Source organism: Diorhabda carinulata, chromosome X (assembly GCF_026250575.1).
Source record: "Diorhabda carinulata isolate Delta chromosome X, icDioCari1.1, whole genome shotgun sequence".
In the NCBI taxonomy this organism is placed as follows: domain Eukaryota; kingdom Metazoa; phylum Arthropoda; class Insecta; order Coleoptera; family Chrysomelidae; genus Diorhabda; species Diorhabda carinulata.
This window is the reverse complement of record NC_079472.1, coordinates 33,972,550-33,986,749: the sequence shown is the minus strand read 5'-3', so window position 1 is coordinate 33,986,749 and position 14,200 is coordinate 33,972,550. Positions and strand designations below refer to the sequence as shown.

The 14,200-nt window shown below is 31.2% G+C and overlaps 1 protein-coding gene across 1 annotated transcript in view; it reads right to left on the bottom strand.

Annotated features, from left to right (window-relative positions):
• Positions 1-14,200, bottom strand: part of LOC130900844 (proto-oncogene tyrosine-protein kinase receptor Ret) — a 73,254-nt gene that overhangs the window by 38,883 nt on the left and 20,171 nt on the right. Inside the window, exon 2 of the mRNA XM_057811751.1 lies at positions 1,468-1,710. Within this exon, the coding sequence (XP_057667734.1) occupies positions 1,468-1,710 (243 nt within the window). The remainder of the gene's footprint in view (positions 1-1,467; positions 1,711-14,200) is intronic.

The window sequence follows — 14,200 nt, the reverse complement described above, 5'->3', positions numbered from 1 at the left end:
CTTGTTTTATTGCGAGAGTACTTTTAATCATTGAGAATGTAGACCATAAAGTAGAACTTTTCCAGATTTTAGATTTTTGCACGAGATTTATCCGGCAACGGCAACTGCAATTGCTTTCTTCAGCGAGATCATGTGGCGTGAATTCGAGTAACTCTTCATCGCTGTTGTTTTCATTAATCATCAATTATTATTGATTAATTCGGACAAAACAAATAATTTCAGAAAATTAAAAATTTAAGGTTATGCAAAATCATCGAAGTGAAACTGTCAACTGTCAACATTGAAGTGGCTAGGGTCACATTTAAGGAAATTGAAGTTGTCTACTCAAGAGCGTCCCGAAAGTGTTTTGCGGTACGGAGCTGTCACTGTCACTACATGGAACACTCAAAACGCAACTTTCGGTATGTAAATTAATACAGAACGAACAACTTTCAGATGGTGTTATCTAAAAAATAAATTTTCATGGGTCCGCTTTTGACTATAACACCACATAAGAGATTAAGGTTTACAGCATTTTATGAAGTTCGTAAAAAGTAATTCACATGAACAGTTTTGCAGTGTAAATATCAACATTTTATGATTGCAGAAGATGATTATATTTATCTTTTAGAGAAACCTTCAACGTTTCAGAAAAATTCATACTTAATAATCAATTTACGGATATAAAATTTACGAAATAAAGACATAGAAAATAATTAACATCTCCAGAAAATTCATAGAGCTCAAAATTTCTAAGCATCACGTGAAATGATTTCCTCACAATTTCTAAGTAACAATTATGCTAATGGAAACAATTTGTTACTATAAGTGATAACAAGTACAAGAGAATTGTTTTGACCCAATTTTTTGTGACATTTCCACATTTCTTTTAATAAAGCTGGTCATTATTACGAGTAGTCTTTGTCAAGTCATCATTATACTTCCAAATCATAAACTTGCTATCGGTCTCTTCAAGAGAAAAAAGGCATTTTTCCTTTCATATAAATTTGAATAATTTCACATAACTACGAGTGGAAATATTTTCTATCATTATACATCTTGTGAAGAAATCCGAATAGTAACTACGACCTGTGAATGATTAAAATTTCACTTAAGTATTTATATAAGAACAAAGTGGTTTTCCATTATTCCCTACACTTTCCCCAATGCATCAGAGGAGAATATCTATTCTATTCTATTCCATGGTAAAGAACCATCAGAGTTCTTGTTTGTGACCTTAGGCGACGTAACGCAACGTTTCTCATTTTCCTCTGAAAACTCGTATTTCAGCACTGTCAGATATCTAAGAGTGAAAAACTAGCTTCCTACTGACAAGATTATAGAAACAAAAGGATGATTAGCAGGGTGTCACGTATTAATATTGGATACAAAGATGTCATGGACAAAACTCTCGAAGAACTGTAAACGATATAAAAGCCCTCAAAACTACAAATTTTTAGCTCGTATACATAAAAATATCATACTCACTGTGAAGTTTGTGAAAAAATGTTGGATTAAGAAAAATCCCTCCGGTAGATTCGTTGATTCTAATATACGCATCAATTTCAGTTACGGAAATGAGACTATAAATTAAACGGCTTTGCTTATTCCAGTCGACTGTTATGGAACTCAGATTGAATATAGGGTGATCATGAATACGTTCCATCGAATTTCCTATGGCTGAAGAAATCGTCAATTTTATATCGGACATTGTGAAATAAATTCCATATGCTGAAATAAAGAAATATGTTAATTTCGCCAATAATAACAAGGTACATCAATCTTTATTCAAGTTTTCAATTTTTTCGATAGATTTTAGTTTTATTATCTAAGAAATGCTAACTAAAGTGTAGAAGCAAATCTAAAAATGTGAGCTAAGGGTATTTACATTGTAGAAATCAAGAAAATTTGTAATTCTGACATGATAAATTGTTTGATCACAATAAAAATTCATTATTCAATTCAAACTCTATCATATAATTTAAGATGAAATTGATGTTGTGTGAACGCTCATGTGAACTTATTTTGTGATGGTGCAAATGAAAGTTTAAGTTTGAGTTTTTACATATTTAATTGTTAGAATGTGGTCAAGTTTTTCAAACCATGCGCGCACGATTCCACTCTAATTTTGCTAAAACTGGTCTTAAATATTCAGTTTTCCCTCACTTATCCATTTCTGATGTACTAATGCTAGTTTTCTTTTTCTAATAGTACCATAAAAGTCTAAAATATAGTCGGGCATTCAATTTTGCCTATTGCGTCAAATTCATTTGGTTGTGAAGGCTTCATCTAAATGGCTTCTCAACATCTAAGCATGATGAGATGGGGCTCGATTCTGGAACAGAAAAATTCTCGTCTCAAATTAGTTCTACTTGTTGAATTTTCCCTCGTAAATATAAGTTCTTCTGATAATGTCACATACATCCAATAAAGATTGACCTGACCAATATAAGTTTTGTCTATTCATCGTTTAATATGAACGTTGATACGTTTGATGAGAGAATTTTACCTGAATCTATTCCATTTATGTTGAATAATTGTCTAAGTTTTCCGCAGAACTTCATTCTATAATCTGGATCGTCTCCTGTTAGCTTCTGCAGAAAAGTCATTTAATGTGTATGGAGTTTTTCCTTATGGAAACATCGTAGGACAGTTGCATGACTAGACAATATTTTGATAAACTACATCTTGGATTCTCTTCAACTCAAAATCACTATCAATTGTGCTCAACAAAGTGCTATTTTTCTTTTTACTAGTTTACTACTCCGTTTAGTACTCCGAATTGTGTACGCATTTCAGATGCAGTACTTTGTGAATAATTGAACAACCCTAATTAAATAAGTTTTGCACTTGATGTTTGTAATTCTCTCCATAAAGAGTCTTAATTAAATATTCCATTATCACCTTTACACGTATTCAGTTTTTCATCAAGATTTTACCATGCTCAATATCAAAATATCTCCACATTAACAATCGATTACAACATTATTTAGCAATTTGGTTCAATTGATTTATTTAGACATTTTAATGAAAATTTCATCATGATTTTAATACAATTGATTATTTATTCCTAGATTATCCATTATTATCAAAAATTAACTTTATTATTATCAAATTTGTTTGATATTGTCTATCTAAAGAATATGCGCTTTGCAGTAGTTTTCATTTAGAGTAATATTGGTGAGCTTGATGAAATGTTTTTGGAACTCAACAGAGCAGCAAAGAACGTTGGATTAACAATGAATATGAGCTTAACAAAGATAATGAGCGATACAATAATAGATATAATCACAAAATATCGTATTATCAAATGTCAACGCTTGTGCCTACTTGGTTTATAATAAAAAATTGGACAAAGAAAACCAGACCGCTGAAATGGACAAAAGAATTTGCTTAACTTGGGCAGCATTTGGTAAGCTTCATAAGACAGTGAGTAAATAATGTTGGGCGACGACACAAACAAATATGAACCATAAAGGCTTCAATATTTCCATCAAGAGAGACTAGAAGACCAAAAGCGCTGTCTCAATTATTTTAACAGTAGCCAATATATGAAGAAAACATAGTGGTCTATGACCAAGATTGGATACGTAACGACTAATGAACATCAAGATGGAGATATCAAAGACAATAACAATTTTTACAGTAAAATTCATGTTTCAGTTCCTCTTTGCGGTTTCAATCCATCGCTACAGTTTTTTATAATTCATCAATTTATCATTTATCAATTGCAATGTAATCTTCTGAATAATTTTGAGGACACACTGTCTTTTGTACATATTTTATATAACTTATGAATAAAATATCATCAAGATTCTCTTTCCCAACTGAAAAGAATCATGAATCCATGCATATATATACTTATTTCACACGTTTTAGCATTTTTTATTTGAAATAGAGAAACACAAACATCAATCATATTTGCACATTAAAATGAAAATTCCTTTGTGGTTGTTGGACTGTAGCGTATGGAATTAAAACATTCAAACTATGCCTAACGGTTCCACTGATATTTTTTCCTATAAAAAATCTCCAGTCCAGCGTTTTTTGTATTTCTGTAATGCGGTTGTTTGAAGTACAATGAAAACATAAAAAAAAATGTTCATTGAACTCTATTATTGACGATTTTGGCGAATTCGCAAATCCTGTCGCCATTTTCGTGAAAAATTGTTTTAAAATGTATGAATAAGAGTTTTTTCAACAGAGCGCATGTGATAAAGTAGATTCTTATCAATTAACCAGAAGAAAATAAGATTTTTCAATCTACATTACATTGAATAGCTATTTTTTCTATTTTAATCTTTAATTATTATGAGAAATATATTTGCTCGATTTGGAAAACTTCAAATTATCCCAAAATTATATGTATCATCCTTTATTAAAATATTTTGAAGTTAACTCGAAGGGTCAATTTTTCATCAATCTTTCAAATTCAAATTATTAAAAAAATTAATTTTAAAACAGAAGAGACCTAAAATCAAGAACATTTAGAAGCATTAATATATCAAAAAGTCTAAAAAATAAGAGATTTAAGAGTTTATAATAGGGTTTATACCTTTGAGAAGAACTCGAGAATGATTCCATGTAGGTTCGAAACTAATCGTTCAATGAAGAATTTTTAAGTGGACGGAACTATCTTTTTGCTTCTATCCAATGAGCTGTTTTGGTGGATGCAGAGTTATGTCCACCATTTTTTCGATTGCTTTGAATTTCTTAAAATATAATAAAAATTGTTTAAAAACAACCAATGAACCAATTTGAAATAAAGTCACATTGTGAGGAGAGCAGGAATAAAATTCTGGGTATGTGATCAGAAAATCCATCAATAGAATACTAATCAATGCGCAACAACGGTTATTGAAATTTGTATTCCATCCATTCCTTTTTTCGAATCCACGGAATAAAATTTATCTATTACCAACTACAAATATTTGGTACAATTCTATTAAAACATGGATGAAAAACTTTGAGAGTTTGAAAAGTTTGTCCAATTAAAACTTCTCAAATTCGTGAGATTTCAGGAAGATACAAGGAAAATATCGTTCAAGTTCACCCGGTAACTGATATAATTGTATCGTTAGAAATTCGAGGACTTTCGTCTTCTATCTGGAAGTCGTTATTCTAACCTAAATCTTTTAATGGGTCAGATTTATCAGCAAATTTATTCTGCTTTGTTTCTAGTTACCTCACTTGGATTATTCCAGAAGTCTATCTAAGCTTGGCTTTGAATTAATAGCGTAAAAATAAGGCAATAAATATCGAAACTCTCTGCAATCTTAATTAGAAAATTGTTATTTCGTTATTTCTCTATTTACATCGCTTTTCCTAGATTGTGATGAATTATAACCAGCTCACAGGTGGAATTTCTCACATTTTGAGCTTTTCAATGAAAAGCATCAATTTAATAACTATAATATCAATGTCCTTATGTTTTAAATAATTATTGAATCGGTATGATATTATATTCAAATAGTATAATTAGATTTAAACAGCTTCGCACTTTCTGGGAAACTATTTTCATGTTGATAAAATCCGCCAAAATTGCAGAGATAAAATTTATATGATGACGAATATAGAAGGAAGAAGGATGTTGTTTACTTTTTACAGCTCAGAAGCTTATTAATGTGATAAATATAGATATTGAATACATAAATATGTTTTCTCAATATTTCCTCATTGATACAAAACGTAGGGTATTTTGTGATAATAACTTCTTCAAATTCTAAAATTTATGCTAATTAAATCTATTTAAATTACAATCCTTGAACAAGGAACCAAATTTCAGTAGCTTGGAGAGTGTAAAGTGATAGTTTCCTTTTGGTATTTTTTGGTTTTTCTACAAAGCATGATTTTTTTATAACAATCAGAATATTTTATACATTCTATTGGTTAATTTGCTGGCGAGCGCTAGATAACCTAACATCTATATTGTCTTATTGTCTTGGTGAGGTTTACAACCAGTGATTTAACCTCTTATACATCATCTCAAGTCCAACTTTTTTGCCTTTCTTGGCGTTAACATTTCCTCTAGTTGTGGATTTGGGTTTTGTGGTGTTGGATGATCCTTTCTTGGACAACTTCTTGTACAATGGGCACTCTCAGGTCCATGTAAATGGTGAGATTTGTTACATACCATGGAGCATCTAATAGTTGACGGAGTATTTTAGATTAGTTTCTCTGAATAATATTCAAATTAGATTTGGAGTCCAACCCCACAGCTCTATTTCTTATGTCCATATAGGCTTGATGACAGATTTGTAGATGAGGATTTTTTTTTCAAGTGAGACTTAGGATTTTCTCCCAATCAACAAAAGTAGTTCTCTTGCTTTTATATCAAGTTGTTTTCTTTTTTTTTGTGATGTGATACTTCCATTTAAGTCTTTTGTCTAAGTGGATTCTTAACTATTTAGCACTATCTGCTTGTGGTGTTTCCGTTCAGTTTAACTTAATCCTCCATTTTATAGCCCCTCTTGTAATTGGTTGAGCCTAGACATTTTTTGTTGCTGGTTGTGGTTCTTGATCAGTAGAGACAATAACTGTATCGTCAGCAAAAGTTGCTGTTGTTGTATATTATGTCTCTGGTATATCTGACGTATACGGTATGTAAAATAGCGGGCCTAGTACGCTACCCTGTGGCACAGCTACTGCTATAGAAAAATGTTCGGACTTTTTCTCAAAAACTTTTGTTTCGAAAGTTCTGTTATTTAGGTAAGATTTCACAAGTGGGTAGTAGTTTAGGGGAGTTCTTTCAATTTGGTATAACAAAGCATGAATGAGTGAATCCAGGTAATCCCATATTAGGAATTGAGAGGAATCATTCTTCTAATCTTCACGATAATAGCTCCAAAACGCAGTTCATAATCAGTAAATGATTCCTTAAGTACAGAAATTCAGAATTAACATGGATGATTAATATTTATTCATCAATGATATTTTCTTAAGAAAGTATTTTACCACTCTCTTCTGATTATTTTTAAAAATTGGCAAAAATATAGATCTGAGTAATTTTTTCTCTTATTTTATTTCGAAAGCCGACCCAGAACTTTCCACTAGATCTTATGAATTTAAGCAGGATAAAAAAATTGGTTTTGGACTTGTATATAATCATTTCTCATCAAGCTAAATTTTTCTTCCTAAGTGAACGTTTTGAGAAGGTTGATGTATAGAAGGCTTAGAATTACTTTTCTACCCTTATAAATATGTAGGTATAGTTTATGGTATGATATTATCAGAATCATTAAGAAAACATTGAAATAAAAGAATTTTAGCCAAAATAAGTGAATTAGTCTTTTTTTAGTAGTAGACTGTTCAATATATCATATCGTTATCATGTTCAAGACACGTATATTTCAAGTAAGAAACTTGAAAATGAGAAAATTTAGATAACATATGACTTTGCCAGAAGCTATCAGAGGATAAGTGATATTCCAACTTTTTGCTCGCCTCCAACACCGAATTCTTCTTACCACCACATTCGTAGAATTCGTAGAATTTATAGTCTAGTTTCCACAACTCACTTCAATATTTCTTATTACTTCCACACTAATATCATAGTAAGCATTGTATTACATAAAATTCTGCATGGCATACAGATCATCAATAATCAATTAAAACATACCATATGTTTCATTTGTGTCTTATATTTACCAAAGAAATCAATGGCTTTCAATACCTTCATGATTTTCATATATTGCATTGAGTATTGATATTTTCTATTCACTATAACTATTTATCATAAACCAACTCTCGTTGTAAAACAAGCTCGAATATATATCAGAATGGATATTTCTAGAATTCTAGAAAGTTATCAACAAAAACAAATGAATAAAAGACCTTCCTAGAAATTAGTCTAAAAAAATAACATAAATAACTCACCGCTGTTTATAAAAAACATACATCAAAGGCAATATCAAAGGCTCCGATAAACATCAAACGATTCAGCGTATTTGCCAAATTTTAGAGCTCGATTATAACCGAACAGGACAGGCTTCATGACACATTTCAAACTCAGAAATGTAATACGGGATCCATGTTTATGTCGATTTATCATAGTGATTTTTAGCCTTAATTCCCAGACAAGGTCATAACTTATCTCGATGTATATGATTGAATTTTTTAGTGATTGTGAGAAAGCCACCAATTCAAAATATATTAATTAGATAGTATATGTTGGATATAGGTCACAATCTAAAATTCTGCTATGAGTTCCTCATTTTCAATAATTCATTGGAGGAAATTTTTAGACGCGTGCAGGAAAATTCTGGTTCTAACCATGGAGAAGGGTAGGAGTTCTAAGTTGAGTCAAAAATATATCTCACAGTGTACAAATCAAATGTTTTCTTTATATATGATTGCACTAGATGTTGTAAATCTTTCAACTCATTCTGCTGGAGGTCGATTGATTCTTATCATTGTACTTCTCTTGAAATTAGAACACAAGTCAAAGAAGTCACAGATCCGTAAATTACATACAAAAAATGGTAAGATGGAAAAATAGATCAAAGACGTCAGATAATTTATTGCTGGCCAAATAATAATCGATGAAATCCGTACTTGATTTAATATGAATATGTCTAATTATTTTTGACTGGTTGCATTTTTGCGCACCAGAAAAAGTATCTTTCCAATGACATAACGAGAAAAATTCTGTCAGATAGATCAATATCTAGTTTTATTCAAGAAGGTTTTCTTCTTCTTCTTCCTCTTCTTCTTCTAGTTCAACCTTAGATGTCAATCAAATATTTATTTCACATATAAAGAATCTGGGATAACTGTGCTTGTTATAGTACTTTTTTTTAAAAAATCATCCTCATAGAATGATTACAGAGTACAGCACCACTCGATTTCATATATTTCCATCGTGCCCCTAGTGCGGCTCCCGGTACAAAAGATCATAGGTCCCTCCTTCCCATCATAAAATAGTATCTTTGCATACCTGAATACCTTCTTAGTTGCATTTTGAGTATAATATATAATAGTCAAACAACAAATTGACTGTAGTCTCATTACACTGCCGAATAATACCTTCGGTTATATCTAACTTGAAAACTTCCCCAATGGCATTTCCACAAAACTTGTCGATATTTGAAGTCTACGCTTCCACTTTGCTAATCAAAGAATCAAAGAAACATCGTAACAACTATTCCTGGAACTATTTTTGTCATCTTCAATCTTCCTGACCCTTTCTGGGGTTGCTTCCACCGGGATTTTTCCTTTAACGATGGTATTGCTTTTATTGCTTTTATTGTCCACCTTGCTTAGTTCTTATTACGCCATCACCATTATCCAATCTGCGTTATTAACTCCAACTCTCGGCTACCATCCACAATTCAGTTGATTTCTTGCCTCGAATCCACGCTTCTCATAGAAAATAACCCTACACCTGACACTAATTAGTAATGTATTTGAATTTCTAAAATTAAAAATAATAATTATATCTTCAGACTAAATTTCCCAATGCTTCTATAGTTAAACCGAGTTCCGTTCTCTGAACATACCCATAATATTCTTCAACTCTGTAATCATAAAGGTGAAGGCCTAGTAACATTAGAAAGAAGAATAACCCAGAATATTTAAAATAAATTTCTAAAATCTGTCCAGTTTGTATCATGTGAACTGTTCAGAAAGATTTTACTCTCCAATGTTGGTATTTTTATAAATATTGACATAAATCACATTCTGACAAGCAACCAATTATTTGAACTTCAATGAATTAGAATATCATCAATATTTATTTCGATAGCTAAGATTATCATTTGTTATGTATTATCTAAACTGAATTACGTGCCTTCTGGCCCTCTCTATATATACAATACTGTCTTTCCACACTGCTTATTCCCCTAAATATATTCTTTGAAAACTTCCTCGGGAAGTTTAATGAACACAATGGGCAAGTCTCTGATAAGCGTAATAAATCAAAGATGATTGTAATGTAGCTTTAACTTCCAATAGTTTCACTTTCCTCATAAGTTGTAGCAGTGAAAAATTGTGAAGTTTTCAAACTATATTCATTAAATATTCTGAAATTTTTCATTTTCACATGAAGAATGGGATTATGTTGAAAATAGGAAGTAGATCTTGTATTAAACAGCTAATTAATAGGATATTATTCAACGAGCGGTAATGTACAAATTGATTAATCAATTCACTCACTTCCCATCAACGTATCCCTTACCCTTAATAGTCAATAGTCTCCAACCACCGGCATGAGGTTTCAACAAAGTTATATTCCCTCCGACATCTTCTATTTAAGTTACATATAAGCAAAAACAATATCCTGTATGTGAATTAGAGTCTGGAGTATCTTCTTTTTTGGTCATATTTTCCCTTGTAAAATTTGAAGAATTGAATCTTTCACTATATATTAATACGACCAATATTTAAATTATTCTCAACTACAGTATGATCATTTTCTGACAATTTTTGTTTTTGTATTTGGAACAATGACTATAAAATTATGTACTTGATATTCAAAATCAATAATTTGCACTTATCATACTTAAAATTCTACCTAAAATAAATTATGTAATTGACCACATGATAAAAATCATTCAATTATTGTGAAATCTAATGCTTACGTCACCAGATGTTTCTCATCGTATTTATAAAATATGTTTTAGCATAAAAGTTTCTGCCTTTTTAGTTACATGTTTTTCTGATTGTTATTATAACTCATTTTATTAGTTTATAGTTACCACAAATAATTCGAAAGCAGTTGAATAATTCATATACCTCCCAGACTCCAAACAAATATATCGCTTCTCTCATCTGGCTTCTATTGGAGATGAATCCACAGATCACCACAGAAGCCATACAACCCTTCAGAAATCCCAGTGCAGGTTGAGAATAATCTCAAAATCAACGCCATCTAAGATTCTTAGTAAGATCTTTAGGACACCACTACACAATATCCATCCATCTACTTATCATATCTACCTAAGATTTCTGAGTAGGAGGGAATCAGTGAGAATAAGAAGATTCCGTGTTAACAACACCAAACTCAGTTTGCCGAAATTGTGACGAAACTCTCCCATACACCAGCGTTTGAATTTGGAACCTAACTTTGAAGTCTTTATAGAATTATCATATTTTTTGTTTCTGTGACAATGACTAGCGTTGTCAAGCCACGTTAAATCGAAATAAAAAAAATTGATATACAATTCGATAAAAGTAGATGAGAATAAGTATCTGTAAATTTTCAAAAAATTTAATTTAAGAATCAGTTTGAACTACAAATGCGGTGCAAATATAATCGAGACAAACACTGTAGACGACGTCTGTATATTTTGAAGGTCGCGGTTTAATTATGTGTTAACTGGGTCTCATACTAATAGTGTGACATTGTTTTTGTCACAAACGCATGTTTCCCCCTTTTTTTGGTGTAGAAAGGCATTAGAAACACAGAATATCCTAGGCGTTTCGGTATGTAGAGTAGTGCTGGAGTAGCTGTATTTAAATGGGCTAAAGCGTTCAAAGATGACCACGAACCAGTATAACACCAGACAACAGAGGACCACAAGATGATTCTTCACAAAATTTAGGCTGAAAATAGCATTTGTACTGGTAGTTTAGTTTCTGTCATCGACGAACATCTTCAATATCCCAAACTGTTGAGCTTCGAGTAAAATTTCATGCGGTTGGAAGATTGGAGCTGCGTGCTGATGCAATACGAGGTGGAAGGAGACGGTTTTTTAACGCAAATTTTAACTACAAACGAGTATACTATAACACTCCCGAATTCATGGTGTCCTCTAAAGAGTGGAGGAAGATGTTATCAGCGTCGCCAGTAAAAACGAAGACAACCAGGTCCGCGAGTTTATATGTTGTACTTTGTACTTTCGAAAATATGAGTGGAACCTGCTTATCGCTCCAAATGGAGTAGTATTTCAATACGATTTTTCTACAAGATAACTCGCACCTTCATGATGCGCGTCTCTCGCTGTATACAATAACAGAGCTGGGTTGGGAAATTCTATAATATGCCTCCAGATATCAGCTTCTGGAGAGTTGCCAAAAATGGGTAACTAGTAAAGAGAATAACCTAGAAAAACTGTAAATTTTTGAAAATATTTCCGATAAGTAAATGTGTTAGACCGTCTGTCATATTTGAACTACCCCCGTATATACTTAACTCAAGTAAATATTGTATTAACCGCTAAAGGCTGCTAGACAACTAACGTCAAAAAATTTGAAGCTATTGTGTAACTTCAAATAAAAAGAGGTGAATTTTTAGTCAATGTTGTGCCAGATAACAACGTCTCTCATTCTATAGATATTGAATAAAGCAAAAATCCATTTTATACGACAATTTGGAAGAGAACCTAATGATGAAAAGAAGTATGTGCCATAATAATATTCGTTTGAGTTAAAAATTGTATAGAAGATACTGAATAGAATGTATTATTAACAACGAAACATCTACCAGTTAATTTAAACTCAAAAGAATATTTTCAAAATTTTTTTGTCTGATGTCTGTTATACACACTATTACATATATGATTTCAGTGCTCAAATTTCACAAAATTTTTATTTTTGTAACCTTTCTAGCTTGTTAGATAAAATCTAGAAAACCGCTAGGAGGCATGGTTGCTTATACACAATCACGAGTTTGATTATTTTGGTGATACGCTGTAGATGCGTATTAGAACTGCAAGTTTCTTATTTTTCAAAATAATACCCTAATAGTTTTATTTCACTTCCTCATCGAAATTTCTTTTGAACTGTTTCAATATTTTCTTTAATTATACTCTGAACATCAGACGCTTGTCCTACAGATCTTTCAATTACAACACTTACAGTTAAGCAACTTCCAGACTTGTCTTTTGTTTCTAGAAAAAATAATTCTTTATTATATACCTTTATTTCTTTGTATCCTAGATCGTATTCCCGTAAAGAAAACATAATTTCTAACTGTAATGATATAAATTATTAAACCTCCAATGAGAAAATGTACATTCTACATTGTAGTGATAGGGAATAAATTTTTATGTTTTTCATAGAAACACGTACGGATTTTTATTAATATTGGAAACTGGAATCAATAAACAGAATATCTAAATGTCCCCCAATCTCGAATTGCACCTTATATTACAAATCCTACCTGGTGTTTCTCGGATATGGTCATCTAAGAGGTCAATATAAAACGATATTTTTATCACCGATAAAACCGATTTTATTATTCAAGAAAATTTATCGGGTTGTTGAACGACTTTTTTGTTAGTTTTTGTAACCATTTCCAATCCTTTCTTGCCGACCATAGTACACATGAGAATTGTAGAAACCAAATAATATCACAGTTTCCTTGTAGAGTTAAATTTACAGGGAGAAAGGTTATTTAATATTTATTTACAGTCTTTCTATTCGTGGGGTGAATTAATACACACTGTCTTTTAAGTTCTTAATTTATTTACACACTATAAGTACACTTAACTTAAAATAATTTACTTATAAATATCACTCGAATAATTTCTGCGATTACTTCTAAATTTCTACTATTGACTACGACTATTTAATACTAACTTACTTACTTAAACTTATCTATATACCACAAATGGAATTCTACAAAGTTCTAGAAGAAAACGAAACAAAAAAAATATATAAATAGACTTTCCTAGAAATTATTTAAAAGAAACACTTCTATAATAAAAAGTTCATCAAAGGGATGACTATCATTTATGGAAAACAGATTAAAGGCACTGCACGAATTCGCCTAATTTTAAAATTACATTGTAGATGGACAGGGCCGGCTTAAGAACCCATTTTGCGAGCTTGTTTGTAACAATACGTCTTATTTTGTGTTCATATAAGAGGATTAGCTATTCGTACTACAGTTCTTTTCATAGAAACGTTATTACAAATTATTTATAGTAGTGCATGAATGTTGAAGCTTGGAAGAATCGTTGAATGACTTTACTAATGGAAAAAGCGGTAATACAAACAAAACAAACTCAAAAAGTAACAAGTTGTAATTCATAGTTATTTCTATTTGAATATTTTTCCTAATGAAATTCTCTTTATAATAGTGTCATACAGATTCATAAGAAGTTCTATTCAAATCATGTCTTCGATTGCCATATTAAACGAAATTGCATAGATTATATCGAAATAATACCAAAAAAAAATATTGACAAATGTGCAAAAGCAAGAAACCTCATAGACAGAGATAAAAAAGAGAATTTGGGAACTTAGATGGAGGTTGGATATTTGGAATTGTAAAGGACAG